We start from the raw sequence: 19,515 nt of genomic DNA on the forward strand, positions 1-19,515 counted from the left end.
TTCCAACTAGGCAAGAGAGGCCGTGGTGCAGTTTTGTGTGTCAACCATGAATGTCATCACTTCCTGATCTTGGTTGTACAAATCAGAGGAGCTTCCTTCATTTGCTGTGTGATCATCACACAAGTCTCTAACCTGTGACAAACAATGTCTTTTTTGGACACTCTTCGTCAGTGGGACGACGCTGTAACATGTGTGGACAGAAACGATTTGACAGAGGCACTGAGGATTTTCTTGGCCATCCAAGAACCCAACTCCAAAATTTGTTTTAACATCGGTTGTCTCCAGCTTCTGAACGAAAACCTGGATGCTGCTGAAAAGGTAGTGTGCGTCTTTTGTCAAAAACATATCTGACATTTATTTAGTAAGAAACTGGGTTGTTTAATGTGAAAAGGAACGATATGATATTCTATAGGCTGAAAGTGCAAGTCACTGAGAAAGAAGAAGTAGCGCTCACCATTTCTCATTGGCACTGAAGGAAGTGATTTGTCTTTGTCTAAGGCCTTTGACTGCAGCATATGCAAGGATGAGCATTTGGCCGTCGCCTTCTTTCAAAGAGGAATCACCTTTTATAAAAAGAAGAGGTGAGGCCTGCTCGTCACCTCAATAACTTCAACACATTGCTTTCCATTTTCCTTTAACCAATAACCAAGCTAATGTGTTGCATTCAAGGTATGAGGAGAGTGTTGGTGATTTCCATCTTGCCCTCAAGGCTCTAAGGGGCAACCAGCTGATAGATTACAAAGTCCTTGGTCTCAGATACAAGTTACATGCATGTGAGGTAAGAATGTGCCACTCATATGTTAGTTTGCAATAAATAAACTTAATCCTTAACCTCTACCATTTTGGATCATTAAATACTGAATGAAAAGACTTTTGCCTTTAAAATGAAAAATGTCAATTAAAACTATATGAAGTACGATCCATTCATTTTCTATACCGCTTTAAACTCACTGGGGTCACGTGTGAGCTGGAACCTTTCTCAGCTGACTTCGATTAACCTGAGAAACATGGAACTACATAGAAAAGCCAGAGTCCGGTTTCAGAACCTTGAGGTGGTTGTGCTGACTACTCATCCAATGCACCACCTATATGCATCCATCCATCCACCCATTTTCAACACCGCTTCTCCTGTCCAGGGTCGCGGGGCGCTGGAGCCTATCCCAGCTGACTTTGGGCGAAAGGCGGACTACACCCTGAACTGGTCGCCAGTCAGTCGCAGGGCACATATAGACATGGACAACCATTCGCACTCACATTCACACCGTCACTAGTTTTTCCATTGTCCTCTTTATGATTTGCCATTATTGATTTTTGACTTGTCTACATGTTCTGGCCCAATGTGAGTGTGTTTTATAGCTCAGTGAGGTGTTTGTTTTTGCCAGGTTCTGCACAACATTGCCCTGGCGGAGGCTCACATGGGTCAGTGGGAAAACGCCCAGAAGACCCTTACGAAGGCCCTCGGATACAAGACGGACACTAAGCTCAATGTCATCGACAGAGCTATGCAGTCTATCCTGGTCTGTTCTGTTTTTGGACTTAATACTAGGATACATACTATGTTTGAATGCCATGCCCATGAAAAAATTTCCTCTACTTGTTTATTAACAGCAATAAGAAACAAAGATTTGATTATCCTTTTATATATTGCTTTATTTTCGCCACCAGAAACAGAAAGTTTTTAAAGTAGTGGAGTTCCCATCAACTGTGCTGTTTAGACCAAATAAACACTATGTTGCTGAACTGGAGAAGAAGGACTACTTGGGAAAATCCAAGGTAATACAACCTCTATAACCTTTAAAAACAACAACATCAAACTGAAGCTTAATTGACCTTGTGTGTTTGTTTTTAGGTGGTTGCCTCTGTTGTTCCCCAGGATCAGTTCTCTGGATTTGCCCCTTTACAGCCACAGGTAATGTATACTAAATGTAATGGAAGAAAAAGTATGTGAACACTTAGGAATTACTTTGATTTCTGCATAAATTGGTCTTGAAATGTAATCTGGTCTTCATTTAAGTCACAAAAATAGATAAAGACAGTTTTCTGATGGTTGAGGTCAGGACTTTGACTGGGCCACCTCCTTCAGTTTTCCTGCAAAATGTTGAGGGAATTCAGTTTTCTGCTGATAATAGGAATCTGTCCAGGTCATGAGGAAGCTAAGCAGTCCAAATTAAACCATGGTGCCCCCTCCACCAAACTTCACAGTTGAGATGAGGTTTTGATGTTGATGTGCTCTGCCTTTTTTTCTCCACACCGTGTTGTGTGTTCTTCCAAACGTTAAAATTTCCGAATTTATACAGAATTGACTTTTTCTATTTCCTGCACACAGATTGAGCAGGAACCTTCAAGTCCTAAGGAGCCTGAGGTTCTGAGGTAAAAATGTGAAAACATATCATTGTAATACTAATTATTGAAGCGAAGAAATTCAGTTCTTAGTTTTATAGTATGCTTTTTTTTTTAAATTTCAAATAGAAGTGAAATTGCAAAGTCAGGCCTCTGTACGAAATAAGTGTTTATAATTCATTTCTCATATGCAAAGTACGTTGTGATGACATTAAAGATGACTACTCTTTTAAAGGGCTTTGGAAGGAGACCCTCACATCGTGCGCTATGAGTTTATTCCTGAGACCAGCGATGAGCTAGCCGTTGTCCCAGGCAACATTGTGTTTGTTCTGCAGAAAGGTTCGGACAACTGGGCCTCGGTCATCTTCAATGGAAGAGTAAGACTGCTACCACACACACAGTAGTTGAATGTGTACCTCAACTCTGCATACATATGTTATTAATTTTTAACTTTAACTATGATTTAAATCCAGAAGGGACTTGTTCCTTATAATTACTTGGAACATTTGGAAATGTCCTTAGCTGCCAAGCAGAATAAGGTGAGGACTATGTTGATTATACATTAAAAAAATGTTTTTTTGGATTGCAGTGTTGATTTATTAATCCTCAGTTGTCTGGTCTGCTTATTGGAAAACAGGAATTATCAGAACCTCCAAGTCGGGTACCACCAACAAGGCCAGAAAGGAAACAAGGTAAACATTTATTAAAACACAATTGACAAACCATATGCCGTTTGGTAATTGAAAACAAATTGAAGAATTGCTTGTGCATCACATTTTCTCAAGGTCTTGTTCGTGATAACATCAGCAGTGGAGACTCACAACAGAAGGTATGCATTCAGAAAACAAGAAAAATATTTTGACTTTCCTAAATGGCTGTGTCCTCGCCGTAGGAAACTCAGCCTGCTGACAACACGTGTATTGTCAAAGTTTACTACACATTCAACTTTGCAGTGTCTCTAGCAAGTGGCTCCACTTACGTGACACTGATTGAAAAGATCAGTAAAAAACTGAACCTCTCTTCCTCGTCAGTCACGTTGAGGTAGGGTGCACATTATGACACACACTATTCTGGCAGTTTCTTTGATTAAGCTGGAAACTTGTGTTCAATGTAGCTTAACATCAGACGCAACAAGTGCCATGAATGAAGACACAGACATGGAGAGTGTTTGGAGTCGTGCTCAGAGCAAGCACCTTACATTGTGGTGTATTACCAAAGAAGTGAGTACAAGTACCAATAATAATAAATAATAAAAAAAAGTGAAAACGATTTGATAGTTTTTATGTGAAATGCTCTGAATACACTGTAAATTAATGCTGGATAATCATGAAACATTCTAAATACATGATGATCATATGTGAGGAATTCAGTTTATCACTGAGTATGAAATAAGTGTGTTCTTGTTTAGCAAACTGAAGTAAAGCAACAGAACAATGACATCATTTTGGTGGCAATTCACTCCTACGAGTCTACAAATCCCGAGGATCTCACTTTTATTCAGGGGGATAAAATCACACTCGTCTGTACAAGTGAGAAACTATCCCTTTAAACATAATATTTCTGAGAACTTTTCAGACATGATGAAATGTTTTTTCCCCCTGCAGTTAACCAGGACTGGTTTGAAGGACATTTGAATGGAAACACTGGCATCTTTCCTGCCTCCTTCGTGGAGGAAGTTCCTGTGAATGGCCAATGATGTTTGCAAATGTAAATACACAACTGACTGAAACTTACGTGGTGAGATGCTTAAATTTTCCATATTATGTCTTCTTTAAAAAACCCTTAAAAGTGTCAAAATATTAATAATTTGCAGTAATTAAAGAAATAATACGTGTTGCCATTATGCTCCTTCTTCTTCATAGGCAATAGCGATGCCTCTCCTGCCCTCCACAGCTTTCCCCACGGATGTCTCCCCCAACTTCTGCTCCAAGCCGCGCCAGCTCCGCGTCGCCAAAAACGATGCTGAAAAGACACAGTCAACACTTGAAATGTGCTTTCACGTTCGACTGCAAGTTTACAACAATAAAGGAATATCCATCAACACATCTTCTTGTGGTTTAATGTTGTGTACCGGCAGAGTTGGTGTTGGCCACAGTCAGCGTCTGGTTCCTTAGGACAAGTGAGGAGCCACACCGGGGCTTTGCATGATCGGAGTCCAGCTTGTGGCTCCTCAGTGCTCCGGTGATTAAAGACACATCCGTCTCGTCACATTCCTCCTGCCCCTCTGCCAAAGGCACATAATTTTGTCCACCTAGAAACAAAAAATATATACAGTAACTGCAATAACCACAAAGACAAATGTAGCCATTAAGATATAGCACCCTGACTCAAAAGTTGAGGCTTTGAGGGATACAAAACGGACTCATACCTGGCAATAGATGTCGAAAGTCAGTGACGTATTCCGCAGACCACTCGCGGTTCCTGTTGCAGGCAACTTCCATCTCGAACGGCGTCACCACAGGGCGGTAGAACTCACTGGAGTCCAGTAGTGCGTTCTCCGGACACGAAATCAAAACAAAAATGTCTATTTCGAGAAAGTTAGCAAGCTTGGGCACGTTCAGCTTCCCCATGGCGAACACGTAACTCTTCTTGCCCGCGCTGCGGATCGTCTCTTTCAGCTGCTGGATTATTGACAGGTAGTTGGCCACGCCAAGAGTGCCCACCAAGATGCCCACCACGTTGGCATCCTTAGCCCTCTCTATAGCGTAGAAGCGCTTCATCAGCGTGCGGTTGACACCGGCCGACTCCACCCTCCCAGCCGATGTCACGGGGTCGAAGGAGGAGAAGGAGCAGCGGTTCCACGTCATCATGAAGTTTCGCAAGGTCGGTCCATCTTGACCGACGTAGAACACATCGTAATCCTCGATGCTCAGTCCGCTCTTCAGACACAGCTGCCTTCCAAAGTGAATACAAAGCTGCTCTGCATCAGGCTCTCTTTTAGTCTGGCCATGGCTGTAACACTGCTCGCCTTCCACAAAAAGTCGTGAAGAAACAACATTTGGATAGTCTTCACACAACAGTGTCACCAGATGATCTGAAGGAAAAAATGATCAGTTACTAGAGCAGCGATCATGAACCTTTTCCAAAGTCGACCACTTTTCAGGTTCAAATTTTCCATCACACCATTCTAAAAACATTTGCTTCAGTTTGCGAAGAGTCACTGCATTTAGGGCGAGAACGGATTAATTCTAGTTTCATTCATTTGGAGAAAAATTGCTGCGGCTCGCAAAGTCTCCGAACAAGGTAAGCTCATGATCCGAGGTTCCATTGTACCTTCAATCCAATTGTTTTACTTTATCATGTAAAAGGACATTTGAGGTCATTGTGCAAAAAAGAAGGCGTGAAGATAATTAAGAAACTATTCACTCTATCTCCTACGAAGGAATATTTGGGCCATGAAAAAGTGAAAATAGCTGAAATATTGAGAATTTTTATTTTATTTTATAATGGTGTAAATTATGACGGGCATAAAAACTATTTTATATGAAAAAAAACTAAGAGCTTCAGATGACCTAATCCACACAATGGATATAAAAAGTCTACACAACCCTGTTCAAATGATAGGGTTTTGTGATATGAAAAAAATTGGACCAAGATAAAACAGGAAAAACAACTACAACAGCTAAACTTTATTCAGAGGAGCGTTAATTATTTTTTTTTTGTCATTAAACCTTTATTTATCCAGGTAAGAAAATTGTAAACAGATTCTCATTTGCAATGGTGACCTGGTTGAAGAGTAACTAATGACATTGGGCTGCTGGAGACATTCAAACTCATGTTTTTTATTTCTGAACGCAGCCACATCCCAAGTTATAAGCTGGTGTGTACACTCGTGCAACCACATTAACTCAGTTGTTTATTTTTACTCCCACTCTCAAAATGATTTTTTCCCCCCAACTGAGTTGTACAGGTTACAGGTCACATTAATGGTGGGGGGAAAAAAAGTTTTGAAATGATTTATCTTCTCTTTTTTTGTCACAAAAGCCTGCCATTTAAGCACGGGAGTGTAGACTTTTTACATCCACTGAATCATTGGAATGTCTTTTTTCTCTTGTAATGACATAATTCTGTTTGCCACTATTTTTTATTCCAAATAGTACAACTTTTTTTTTTTTATTACAGTACACTCCATCCATCCATCCATCAAGCGTCTCAAACTATGACGTTTCATGATTACGAAGGTTGCACAATTAACTAGTTTATGCCAAGGAGTAAAGGTAAGGAACTGTTTTTTTTTGGTTGCTGTTTTTAATTTTTATTATATATGGCCTAGAAGCATTTCATTTTATACAAATATTGACTATAATTATGATTTTATTGCTGCGTTAGTGATAGACTATAGTAAATTCAGACTTGCGTACAAATTCGGGTTACGTTTCCGCCGTAGGACTAGAACTCCATCGTAGACCAAGGATCCTTGCAGTATAAAACCTTTGCTTGACACAAACTACAGTTTGACCATCGGCGTGACCAAATATCTTCTCTTCTGATCTACCGTGACTATCTGTCATGACAGCATAGCAAAGCATTTGATTTAAACTATTCATGAACTCACAAGCACTCGTGAGGTCATTGTGATCCCATGTCTTCCATTAATGTACTGTTATCTGCGTGTGTGCTTACCAATAGCATGAGTGTATTTGACATCATACAGGATGAGGATGTGGGTTTGCGTGTCAGCGTACAGTTCTCTGAAGGCCGAGTTGCACTTGTCCAAGTCTATGCTTGCTCTCTCAAAGACGTACATGAGGGGCAGCCGTTTGGACGGGCTCAGGCAGGCACGTCCGTAGTGCACCATGCAGTCGGCTCCAACGTGCTCTGCTGCCACCTCATCCACACAGCAGCTGACCAAACCAATCATTCCGCACGGGAAATTATACACACACTGCATAGGGCATGTCATTTGTTGCTCAAGTCAGATTTTGGCCCCAATTCCATCCATCCATCCATTTTCTGAGCCGCTTCTCCTCACTAGGGTCGCGGGCGTGCTGGAACCTATCCCAGCTTTCATCGGGCAGGAGGCGGGGTACACCCTGAACTGGTTGCCAGCCAATCGCAGGGCACAAAGAAACAAACAACCATTCGCACTCACAGTCATGCCTACGGGCAACTTAGAGTCTCCAATTAATGCATGTTTTTGGGATGTGAGAGGAAACCGGAGTGCCCGGAGAAAACCCACGCAGGCACGGGGAGAACATGCAAACTCCACACAGGCGGGACCGGGGATTGAACCCGGGTCCTCAGAACTGTGAGGCTGACGCTCTAACCAGTCGTCCACGGTGCCGCGGCCCCAATTCCCAAAAAAAAAAAAAAAAAATCTATCAACAAAGCGACAGCTCATAACTGGACTGGTTAAAAGAAACCTATTAGAAAACCCAAATGGAGGCTATTAAGACTAATAAATTTGAGTAATTCTGACATTTACCTGCCATAAGATGTGTCCCCTAGAATGTACACCTTCGCTTGAGTAATCCTTTCAATCTCAGCTGCAACTGCAGTCGAATCGTGCAGAAGTGCATCAGGAAACTGAAGAGCGACCTTTAAAATATGGAGGAAATCCAACGTGATGTCTTCATGTCAATATCACGTATTGCTGACCATGCAATTGCTGCTTAAATTGCGGCGGATGTTTAGGCGTCACCACCTGCCCAAAGTGATTCCGACAGACGAAGTCGCAGGTTTTCTGGATTTGATAAAACTCATCAATCTTTTCCAGAGGAGTGCTCCTCGTCTCTTGGACGTCAACTTGACGTTGTATTACATTTGCCGAGCTGCTACTGAACGCATCTGCCATGATTACAGTACATACAATCGAAAGAACCTGGACACACACATTAGCCATTCATAATAACAATGTCAGTTATTTAAAAACTTCGGAATCATATAATACTTGAGAACACTTAATTTAATATAAACACTTACGTTCTGTTTGTAAACTTTATCTAAGCCGCAAGCTAATTTCAAACCATATGACCCCAATTGACATGTGACGCAGAAAGTATTATTTACTACTAATAACGTTACAAAAGTTACACATTTCTACGTAAAATTACAATTAAATGGCATTAAGTTCGCCCACTTAATGTTATATGTAACAGCCACACGTGCTACTGCTACCACAGATATCATGGCGTTTCCGCTCGTCTTGACACTTCCGGTTCAACCTCGTTTCATAATAAAAGCATAGGAACGCACTGCATGTTCTGTTACCGTCGGACTTCAAAATTTCCAATTGCTAATTTTATATTCATGGGCTAGAATTGCTTTTTTTTTTGCAGACAAATATTTACTGTAATTATTAAATTTAGATGTTTGAGTTTACTAACTAGTTTGCTCAGTGGCAAAGGTACACGTCACCGCAAGGCAGGCGAGTTACAACTGACTAAAAGTGTTTGTCTTCAAAATATTTACGAGAATAATGACTTTACTAATTTGTTGGTTAGTGATAGGCTGCCGTATGTTCAGCCAGGTTACATAAAAATTCAGGTTACGTTGCCGCTGTAGGAACGGACCTCAGTCATAAATCAAGTAATGGGATACTGTAGTCAGTGAAAATTCATTTTATTACACATTAATTACACACAAGTGTCAGTAAGTTAAAACAAGATACGATTTAAATATATGTGGACATTCAGTAGCGTGAAAGTCATATAGTCATACAAAACAAAACAAAAAAATGTATATTTTTCCACTGCATTGAACTGCTTTCATCCATTTCTTGAGTGGGTTGTAAATGCTGGCAAAGATTACTGGAAAACGTTTGTTGCAGTCCTTGAATTGTGCTTGACCTGAGACTCCATCAAAATATGGTCAGTGTTAATTGTCTCTGAATATGCTGAATGGGAATACAGCGGAGTTGCAGCACTCCTTCAGTGTGCGCTTTACATCCAGATACGATAGAAACCCAAAACCACGGTGAGACAAGTGAACACTGAACCTAGAGGTGAGTTGGGGGGGGAAGCAATCAATTAGTCTTTATGCACTAAGTTAAGCTTCAATTTATTACATATCAAAAGTTATTTTAAATTCAGTAGTCCGTCTAACATATTTATAGCGCACATATTATAGAAAATAGACTTTATTATAGTTTGTGTACAAATAGTTGGGTTTCTTGTGCGCCTAACCACCCAGAAAGTGTGAAATTAAACAACCAAGAGAATGTTTTGTTTGTTGCCTTTTTCTGAAAATGTGCCTCCTGTGAGCGAGCTGCAATACTAAACTGTGCATCACAATTTGGCAAATATACATAATACCAGCCCCCGCACCGAGTTTCTCCACCCGTGATTTAGCAGCTCGGAATTTATTTCTAAATACAGTATATGTCATGTCCTACCTGCGAGGTATTTTATAGTGTCCAATTTATGTGACTCTAGCATGGTTTTCAAACCCGCCACTTCAGTGTCTATTTTCATGTTTGTCTGAGTCAGATGACGATCTTGCTCGGAAGTCTGTTGGCGGGGCGGGAACAGACAGGATGCCAAAGCAGTGGGAAAAAAGATGGAACGAAAATGATTTGGATGTCAAAACTAAGAGCTGTGATGTCATTCAATCTACAAACCATTTCCATAATTTCAGTCCGCGTTTCCAGAAGCTTCCTCTCATGGTCTGCTTTCTGAAAATAAAAATGGATGAGGATCACATCTTGCTTATGTGGGCAGCAGCCATTTTAAGCAAAAATGTTCAAGATTGGTGGGATTACCAGTTCTTTCACACTGCTCTTCTCTAAATTCATGTCCAAAAAGGTGTCTGAGCGTACTTTATTCATGACATCCTAAAACATAGTAATGGATACCATGTATGCAAAATATGTATGAGTTTAATCAATTTTAAATTAAATGATAATGTCAAGACTATATTATAATATTTTTCACTTTGAATTATACATTTTGATGATAACAAACATTTGAGTAAATCATTACAATACATTATTACTTACAGCTAGTTGCACCGTCAGCTGCCATAGCTGGATCTTCAATTTCTGAAATGTTAATATGTTGAAAGGTTATCTTCGGCCTGTTCATGGTCTGTGTCTGGGTCTTGTGTCACTGAATTAGGTTGCCAGAGGAAAAAATATATATACAAAATCGACAAGTAATGAACGCCCCCCCCCCCCCCCCAAAAGGTTTATAATTGCCTCTAGATGCCACAAGATGGTGAGAAAGCACTTTATGAAGCTCCTCAACTCACCTCAACATAGTTCATTGGAACAAATATGCCATAAAATGCCAGCAAAGTAATACTTATATATTATACAGGGATTTGTTAAAACAGCGAAACAGTGTTTTTCGTTCTTGAGTGAATAATGGAAAACTGCAAATAAACGAATCCGCAAATATGCTGGGTCACACCCCAACTGATGTATTGGTGATGGAAAAGCTTTAGAGTCTGCACTTCAACATGCTTACCTCATTTTCTGCCAGTAACGTAGAAAACTCGCTCTTCTCGAGAATAATCATGTCCTTCTTTAAGGCTGCTATTTGAGACATCACACGTTGCATCATAATCTCCTAAGGGACACAATTCATATGGAATTAAGGCGCAGCTCTATTGCAGGAGGCACAGCAAGGCTGGAAAAGAATGAGTGAATGGGTGCCAGGGGGTGTTTTAAGGACGTGGCTATCCAGTGTGCATGAAAATGTTTTGGATAATTTGGCTTTAAGTTAAAATTTCAAGATGAACCTAAAATAACTATGACATTCACAGGTGAACTTAACTTGACTTTCTCAAAAAAAATGTAAAGTCCAATTTCCCAGTCTTTCAGTACTTTTTGCACAATTTGCTGTTCTCAAACAAGGAACTGAAGTGCAACATTCACAACAGGTGTTTAATTCATGAACGGGACCAATACATTTCCTGGTTCAATTAGAAATGCTATTCAAATAGTCCTCCTTATCATGTTGTTCACATTTTGACATCATGAGACCGTGCAAGAAAATACCTAAAAATAAATTGACAGCAAAGTGGCTTCAAACAGTATGAGAGACTGGAAAAGTCACAGAAAGGCACAGAAGGGCACATCCTTGGAAACGTTTATTGATCAAACACCTGTTGTGAATTTTGCTGTTCAGCTCTTTGTCCGCAAATTTTAACCAAAAGCCGAATTTACATTTTTGTAACTTTTTCCGAGTAGTGTACTATAAATACTGTGAAGATAAAACATTTCCTATTCATCCTTTCATATGTAATAAAAAGGGGTAACATAATTACATAATTCCTAATCTGCTAATTATAGCAGGAGCAAGAAAATGCTGATTTTCCTGTTAATTCTATTTCTTAAAATTAACATGACATGCGGTTCATTTTACAAATCTGGATTGGTGACCACTTAGCAGTGAATAGCTAAGCAGGCAGAAGCAAAGCTGTGATAGAGGTTCAGTAACCTCGGCTGTTTTACTGGCAGAAACTCATATCATCGTATGCGCAAGAAACTTACAAAATTAGAAACTTTTACCTGCTGTACTTTGGTTACCATGTCACTATAAATAGTGTCCATGGTAGAGTTTGTCATCTTCAAGAGCACCTTAACTAACGCTTCTGCTTGCTGAGTAGTGAAACCTGTTAAAAGAAACGGTATGAATTCATGAAGAAGAGTTATAATGTGAACCAATAGTGGCGACAGCTCAAACCGTTTTCTTCAAGGATTCGAACCACCGCATGAGTGTCAAAGAACAGCTTCCGGACTTTAGGAACATCAGGTTGCACCTCATACTGGATGGTGCTGACAGAATTGTGCTCTAAAAGCAGTGTTGACAAGATGCAAGTTATTATTCAACCTTTGCTGAGTTGACAGGACTCTGATTGGAATGACATTTTCTGCATGAGTTCTCCAGAAAACATTCACCAAAAAAATCATGGCTGTCTGTAAGCATACAGTATGGTGCAAAAAGGGTTATTCAGCCGTGTTGTTTTAATAACTGTTTTCGCAGCTGTCATTTTGACTTAGAGAGACAGTAAAATTCTAGGACAGATAGTTAGAAGGCATATGCGTAACAATTCAATAACTAAATATGGTTAAGTACTAACCCTTGTTTTGCTGGGTATCAAACGCTTTCACTCAAAATGCAGAACATTTTATAACTTTTGCATTGTTATTTTTTACTGTTTATTCTCAAAACCACCAGTTCAGGGTGTAGTCCGCACCCCCGCCCGATGATAGCTGGGATAGGCTCCAGCAGCCCACGACCCTAGTGAGGATAAGCGGTAAACAAAATGGATGGCTGGATATTCTCAAAACCAGTCATTCTCAAAGTTTGGTACCACTAGTGTTATGTAGGCTCCCTCTAGAGCAGGGGTGTCAAACTCATTTTTGTCACGGGCCACATCGTAGTTATGACTTCCCTCGGAGGGCCTCTACGACTGTGGACCCATATAAATGAAAGATTACCTCATATACTGTAAATTACTTACAGTATACACAACACATTGATGAATAACCAGTGGTAAAATCAAAAGCCTATAAAAACATTTCTTTTCAAAGGGGAATTAGTAATGAAAAATGCTTGCAAATACCTCAATGGTATTACAATAGAACAAAACTAGCAATTTTGATTTTGTTTCTCGGGCCACATAAAATAATGTGCCGGGCCGGATCTGTGTGAAGTACACATCAATGTAATCATCATTTAAGTAGTTTTTCTTTATGTACTTAGAGTCAAGCACCGCATTAATGTTCATACTGTGCATATTGCTGCAGTGGATTACAATGATATTAAATATATATAATTTTCAGGAATAAAACCACCTAATTTCTTTATTCACACTTGGGCCTGCTACATTACTGTATTTTCATGTTAGTCATAATGGGGGCACTTGGAGAGTCAAGTATTTTCTGAGGCGATACTCGTTTAAGAACCACATTAAAAAGTAATAACCACAGCAATTACCAGCCTTACAATGACGTCATTGTGCCGCAGTAAGTTTGGTCGCATTTATTTGCACCACGTGATCGCACAATGTACGTATACGTCACCTCTTCCGGACAGGTGCATGCGTCTGAGTCCAGCTTGTCGCCTCACTCGGTTAGTGACAGATGAAGAACTCACCAAACTTGACGAGGATTTCAAACGTGCCCAACTAAGTTGGGTAGGTGAAATGTTCGACAATAGACGTCTACTATAGCTCACCCTGTCTGTTTTTTGGCCGAGGCTGAACCGCTTTTCGTTGTGGCTAAGGGCAAAAACAGTGAGTCGCGTGTGACATTGTTTAAGCAACATTGTGAACGCGTCAAAGTGAAACTCTACAAGGAAACTTTGAACAAAGTTGGACTTCCGCCGTTGAAATCATTTGGGCATATCCGGTAGTACCTTTCAAAAGAAAGGCGATGCCACAGAGAACAAAACTATGAGGGTCATTCCAGAATTGGGAGAACATTTTATTTTCAAATAATCCATGCAGAAAATACAGAAACATGCACTTGAGTAAATCATAGTTGTCCTAAGAAAAATAATAGTATCTTTAGTAATCCTAAATTAAAAAAAAAACAGCTGCTGCGCACCCCCTGAAATTGTTTTTTTTATCTCTTGTCCCTCTTAGTCATCGAGAGGATGAGAAAAAAAAAGTGAGCTACATGACTCAGGGGAAATTTCATCATCAAGCTAACTGCTCTGACCAAAGGTAAGTCCTCTCTTATCTTTCATTTTCTTTTTCAATACTTCAGTGTCACTCAAACCAACTCAACCCTGTTACTCATATTTTTAGAAAAATACATTAATTTTAACTTTTGTCTCTGTGGTCAGGACTGACCATGACCCTACAATCACTAGGAAAACCCGTGGGGGGTCCGTCTACACATCTCGTGGTGTTGGACTGTGGTGGTGAGAGTTTGTGTATGCTAAGAGTCTTTTGGTGCACTTTTCATCTGCTTTTAACACCATGCAAGCTAAAATTCTTGCAGACATTTAAGCCAGTTAATTATTGGATCATGGAGTTTCTTATTAAGAGAGTCCAGCGAGTCAGAATGGGCTCTTTATACACATTCATACACTAGGACTGTACAAAACAGGCACTTTTATTGAAAAACTATGCTCTAGTGAGCCTGCTACAGAATAGGGAGGTAGATCCTGGGTCTGTTTTATTGCCACTCCGTTTTAGAATGGAGCACTAAGTCTCTTAATGTTAAACACCAATAAGAACCAAGAACTGTCCATCGATTTTAGAAAGTCAAAACAATCCCCTGACACTATGATCACAATATTCAGGTTGTTACAAACTACAAATACCTTGGCATCGTACTGGTCATCAAGCTTCAATGGGACTCATGGACAGATCTTTTGCATACAAAAACACAGGCATTTTTTATTTTTTTTAACTGCTTGTTTTTAATGTCAATAAAATTCTCCAAATGTTGTATTTTGCTTTTTAAGTATTTTAACTTGCTGTATTATTTGCTGGTTTGGAAATGCTTTTGAGTCAGAGAAAAAGACCATCAGAAAAAAACAGTTCCAGCATGTTACATGCGATAACACTACTGAGCACTAAACACATTTATAATGACGGAGCGGTGAGAAAGCCAAATGACATTGTATATGGCTATACACGTCCTCGGGCATCTTATTTGAAACTACTGCTATCTAGGCGTTGCTTTTGCCCATCCCTCCTGAACAAACCTTGATCCAAATTATTTCATAAAAGCCTTAAATCAAGTGAAATAAGCTAGATGTCCAGCCTGATCATCCTCAAGGGTGCATAGTGCATTGTAGTGTGTGAGGTATGTTACATTATTTCTGTCAGTGTCTGATGTGTGGGCTATTTGATTATGTTATAGTGTATCGCTGATGTCATGTAATGAAGTGTCTTGCAATTGTGCCACAAACCTAACAATAGAGTTATCTTCTTGCTATCTAGCTCGGTCTAGATCAGCGACATCATGCGCTGCCATCTGTGTCTGCATTTCAACCTACAAGAATTCCACTTGGCGCTAGAGAAACATACAAGAGGCTGTCTCGCTCTGCGTTTGTAATGCTCACTGTAGAAAGTGTTGTGCGGATTAAAAAGGAAAAGGGAGAAGGAGGTTTTCGCTATACAGTATACGCACAGAATTGAAGATAAAGATGGATTGTAAGTCGTCAGAACTCCCATTGTTTTTGTTTTTTTTAATTATAAACATATGTCAGCATTGCTGATTCATGAGGGTAAATCAACCCAAGTTCAATATAATCAAACTATTTAGAGTTATAATTAATAATCTCTGCCTAGTGAGTCTATTGTGCTGTTTTGTGTAAAGAAAGAATGTAAAACCATTTATTGTGGCTGAATCTGCCTTAGTTTGTTCTTGTACTGAAATGTTTTTTTTTTTTTTTTTTTAAGTGATTTTGCTGGGCATAATCCCATTTGATAATTTTGTCTATTTGACATTCATGCGCTATTTAAAAAACATAAATCAGAAGTTACAAGTTACTCAGTACGTGAGTATTTTTTTTCACTAAGTAATTATTTGGAGGACTACTATTTACTTTTACTTGAGTCATATTCTAAAGTAACACTCTTATTTGAGTTAGTACTTATTTACTCTACCCACCTCTGTGATTGAGGTTCACAGGTATTGACAAAATTGTGAAATGTATTAAGGTTTTGCTCATGAGAAGAAGAAGATACAGACAGATAAAGTGGTTGCCACCAAAATGACCGCACACAGCAATAAAAGCGCCACAATGTGACTGCGCTGGCCTGCAGGCCGCTGTCCAGCGAGCTGCTCCTCGTCCACAGAGAGCAGGGCCAGGGAGGCGCTGTCAGTGCTGCCGAGTGGGTCGCCGTTCCGCGGCCCGTGAGGCTCCACCATCCAGCGCAACACGTTCACCTTCGTTTCCATGTCATCGATCATGCGGTCAATTTGTCTGATCTCCTGCTCCATGGTCTTGTGCTCCTGGATCTCAAGGCCATCGAGGAGGTTGGTGTTCAGAGCCCGGTTAAGGTCTGTTAGGCTGAGGGCTCGAACAGCCACTTCACTGCTTCCTCCTTTGTGGGCAACAATGACAAGTGACATTTCTGCCCAAATCATGCCAAAAGAATATACAGTGTTCTCCCACTATTTGTGGGAGATAGGGAGTGAGGCCTGGCACGAAAAGCGAAACTCTGCAAGTAACTCACACCCCCAAAAAAGGTTTATGATTGCCTATAGATGCCACAAGATGGCAACAAACCCCTACTTTTATCTAAATGAAGCCCCTCAACTCACTTTCACACAGTTCCTTGCCACCTACAGTAGATGCCACAAGATGGTGGCAAAGCACTACTTGTGTATATAGAAAGCTCCTCAACTCACTTCAACATAGTAAGAGCTTGCCTCGAAGGAACTATCGACAAGATATTTTATTACCAAATTGAAAATTAACCTTTTCAAATACACATTGAAAATGGATTGAAATTGTTTTACCTTGCAGGCCAGTTTGCACCAAACTAGGCGACTCCGCAAGAGTAAAGATGTCTCCCATGTTGTAAACTTTGCACATGTCAATGTGGAGGAGTTCCAGGCTGGAAGAGAAGGCCACCCAGAGGAGCTCCATCTCCTTGCGCTGCTCCACGGGGAGGCTTTTGTCCCGAAGATGCGAGGTGAGATGTTGACAGATGGCCGTGGCCAACTTCCGGGCCCTCTCTCTTGTTTGCCTCAACTCATCTCTCAGCTGCAAGCTGTCAGTGCAGCCGCCGACACATGAAGCTAGATGTCGATAGCATGCCACTACCTGTACCAGGTCAAATAAATGATGTAAAGAAATTATTACACTCAGAAGGTCACAACAATTGGAACCGAACACACATGAAGATGGCTTAAAAGTGCTACCGCTTATTGGATTTATGGAGATCCATTATATATTTTTTTTAAATCCTGCGTATTCAATTTAAAGGTATTCAGTTTTGAATCTGTCAGTGGTATTAATTTAACTAGTCCTTATACAGTAGGTCACTCATTGAAATGCAAAAATCTTGACACCCCAAAAAAGGTTTATAATTGTCTATAGATGCCACAAGATGGCAGCAAAGCAGCACCTTTGGCTAAAGAAACTCTTCAACTCACTTGAACAGTTTCTTCGCACCAAAATGCTAAAAGATGGTGGCAAAGCACTACTTTGGTCTAAATGAAGCTCCTCAACTACAACTCACAACTATAATATAATACAGTACACTTATTGTTTTAGCCCGAGCACAAAAAAGGAAATAGGTGAGTTTTTCAATGGAGGTTAAAAAAAAAACAAAAAACTCAAATTGATGAATTTGTCAATGCCGAAGAGCGTATATGTGGGAGCTCAATGTAATCAACATTTCAAACCTTAGAAAATATGGAAATGCATGAAAATGAATGGAAAAAATTACAAATGCATTTTGTATTTAACTATAGTAATAAATAATCTCTGTTTCTATATTTTATTAGGATTTCATGGGGATGTAATGTCTCGTCTTCCTGAAAACACTAGACTGGGTTCAAGGGCCAAAGCATATCACCTTTTTACAAATCTAGATACAGTACAAGTACTCGTGTGGGCTTTCTCCTTACAAGTTTTTCCAGACCATCCACAGTCTGCATAAGATACAAGACGGAGAGAGACAGATGTGCGTTGTTGCCTATTGGTTGATAAACTGTACAATATTAATCCCAGGCAAATATTAGTTACCTTCGCTTATAAAAGCATCATATTATCTATTGTGCAAAAATGGTCCAAATGTGAATGTAGGTTAAGACATTAACACACGACTAAGGCTCAAATGCAGTGCAACCTAGATATTTGAATGAGCACAAAGATGCAGCGGAGCAAGAAATTCTATTCAGTGAGAGTGCTGTTTTAGCCACAGGGATGAACTTGCTTGTATTGTACTTACTGTTGGTACTTATTTAGTTTGACAATATACATGAGTGAAGGGAAATGTTTCATTTTTTTCACTTTGAAAAACCAAATTTCCTATTTGTTGGTATAGCTTTAGAGAGTTGATACTAATTTTTAGTAGTTTTCTAACCCTTAAATATTTTGTCATAGGTACAGTGTGATCCAAAAGTTTAAGGTTAGCAATTAATCGAAATTGAAACAGTTAATATAACGATGATAAAATTAAGCTTACCTTAATCAAAGAATCCACCAGCGCTTTGCCATCGGTCAAAGCCTTGTTTGTTCCAAGTGTGCAGTTATCTTCTACTTTGTTATTTACAAGTGGCATGAGGATGACTTGCCAAAAATCGGGCACAAGATTCTGTCCTGGCTGGCCGCCCTTCACTGTGTAGGCTGCTTCTCTTTCCTCAAAAGATGCTTCACTCAGGTCCAAACAGGCTTCAGGTCCAAGGCAGCAGAGCTATGCATGACCATATCCCAGCCCAATACCCGATTCACGCCATCCATAGACCTCTAAGTATGCTTTGGAGGGTGACAAAATATTAGAAATGTGATGAGAGCCAAGAGAGAGGCTAATAAAATGATGTAACTTTAGCAAGATACTAATCCTGTGATTGACCCCTTTGCACCGACGCAGGATAAAGCCGACATGTAATCTCATTAACTGTCACTGAGAGCGGAGACAAAAGCAGCTGCCCGTCTCCGCCACAACTGTCCTTTCACTGAGGGGAGGCTGCGCTCTTTGCCTCCACTCTGGCTATCTCTCTTTCACTCAACTTGAAAACAATATGCTTAAGAAATGAATGCAAATATAGTTCAAATCTAAAGTAACAGAATATATGTAAGAAAACATTATGATTTGAAGTAATTTTCCACCTCTTCAACAATGTATGGTGCAATTCAAACTCTCACATACTTGTCAGGTTTGACGCGTTGAGATGTGACGTCATTAAAAATACCCTAAATGTCATTTTTGTAACCTGAAATGTGATGAATGTTGCTAAAGTGACCCACAATACAGAAAAATTAAATTTTTAAATTTCATTGTTTTGTACAGGTGCTTCTGGGTCAAATCTGACCTGTCCAAATGAATTTTACATAGGAACTGTACATATGCCATAAATGTGAGCATTATGCAATCAGTGGTAATACCCCACTGTCATATATATATATATATATATACACACACACACACGTCTATCCATGAATTAGTTTCTTTAACTGTTTCGAGTTTCCCCCATGAACCTTCAAACACCAACAGATGCATGTTTCTGCCAATAGCTGAAGGCAAATGGTGGAAACACAGACTGTTCACAGGGGAGTTTGAAAGTTGTGGGAATTGTCTGTATTTCCACCACAT

General features: G+C 39.9%; 4 protein-coding genes and 1 long non-coding RNA gene across 7 annotated transcripts; 2 read left to right on the forward strand and 3 right to left on the reverse strand.

Annotated features, from left to right (window-relative positions):
• The first annotated feature begins 73 nt into the window (after positions 1-73).
• Positions 74-4,385, forward strand: ncf2 (neutrophil cytosolic factor 2). The gene is made up of 16 exons (XM_061757442.1): positions 74-318; positions 499-581; positions 670-778; positions 1,383-1,517; positions 1,666-1,773; positions 1,850-1,909; positions 2,327-2,370; positions 2,576-2,717; positions 2,814-2,879; positions 2,978-3,032; positions 3,126-3,169; positions 3,233-3,381; positions 3,455-3,560; positions 3,749-3,869; positions 3,945-4,077; positions 4,203-4,385. Exons 1-15 carry the CDS (start codon positions 145-147, stop codon positions 4,034-4,036), a joined length of 1,488 nt encoding a protein of 495 aa, XP_061613426.1. The 5' UTR covers positions 74-144; the 3' UTR covers positions 4,037-4,077; positions 4,203-4,385.
• Positions 4,072-8,504, reverse strand: dph2 (diphthamide biosynthesis 2). Its single transcript, XM_061757443.1, has 7 exons — positions 8,263-8,504; positions 7,985-8,161; positions 7,766-7,878; positions 6,964-7,184; positions 4,709-5,374; positions 4,412-4,591; positions 4,072-4,302 (listed from the first exon to the last, which is right to left on the reverse strand). The coding sequence occupies exons 2-7, from the start codon at positions 8,132-8,134 to the stop codon at positions 4,181-4,183; spliced, it is 1,452 nt and encodes a 483-aa protein (XP_061613427.1). The 5' UTR covers positions 8,135-8,161; positions 8,263-8,504; the 3' UTR covers positions 4,072-4,180.
• A 380-nt stretch (positions 8,505-8,884) lies between these two features.
• On the reverse strand, positions 8,885-13,616 carry mcur1 (mitochondrial calcium uniporter regulator 1). 3 transcript variants are annotated; one of them, XM_061758750.1, is made up of 9 exons: positions 13,464-13,615; positions 11,967-12,074; positions 11,792-11,895; positions 10,746-10,847; positions 10,277-10,318; positions 10,040-10,111; positions 9,899-9,952; positions 9,674-9,788; positions 8,885-9,277 (listed from the first exon to the last, which is right to left on the reverse strand). In XM_061758750.1, exons 3-9 carry the CDS (start codon positions 11,846-11,848, stop codon positions 9,222-9,224), a joined length of 498 nt encoding a protein of 165 aa, XP_061614734.1. In that variant the 5' UTR covers positions 11,849-11,895; positions 11,967-12,074; positions 13,464-13,615; the 3' UTR covers positions 8,885-9,221. The 3 variants fall into 3 exon arrangements, with proteins under 3 accessions (XP_061614734.1, XP_061614732.1, XP_061614733.1); XM_061758748.1 differs by having other exon boundaries at positions 13,310-13,614; XM_061758749.1 differs by lacking the exon at positions 9,674-9,788 and having other exon boundaries at positions 13,310-13,616.
• On the forward strand, positions 13,300-14,686 carry LOC133470394 (uncharacterized). The gene is made up of 3 exons (XR_009785970.1): positions 13,300-13,422; positions 13,873-13,953; positions 14,076-14,686. It is a non-coding gene; the product is annotated as an uncharacterized LOC133470394 (long non-coding RNA).
• Positions 14,687-14,822: 136 nt separating this feature from the next.
• On the reverse strand, positions 14,823-19,071 carry rgs9bp (regulator of G protein signaling 9 binding protein). The gene is made up of 3 exons (XM_061758751.1): positions 18,388-19,071; positions 16,712-17,018; positions 14,823-16,293 (listed from the first exon to the last, which is right to left on the reverse strand). The coding sequence occupies exons 1-3, from the start codon at positions 18,481-18,483 to the stop codon at positions 15,914-15,916; spliced, it is 783 nt and encodes a 260-aa protein (XP_061614735.1). The 5' UTR covers positions 18,484-19,071; the 3' UTR covers positions 14,823-15,913.
• Between the last annotated feature and the right edge of the window lie 444 nt (positions 19,072-19,515).

The sequence above is a fragment of the Phyllopteryx taeniolatus genome, chromosome 20 (genome assembly GCF_024500385.1).
Source record: "Phyllopteryx taeniolatus isolate TA_2022b chromosome 20, UOR_Ptae_1.2, whole genome shotgun sequence".
NCBI lineage: Eukaryota > Metazoa > Chordata > Actinopteri > Syngnathiformes > Syngnathidae > Phyllopteryx > Phyllopteryx taeniolatus.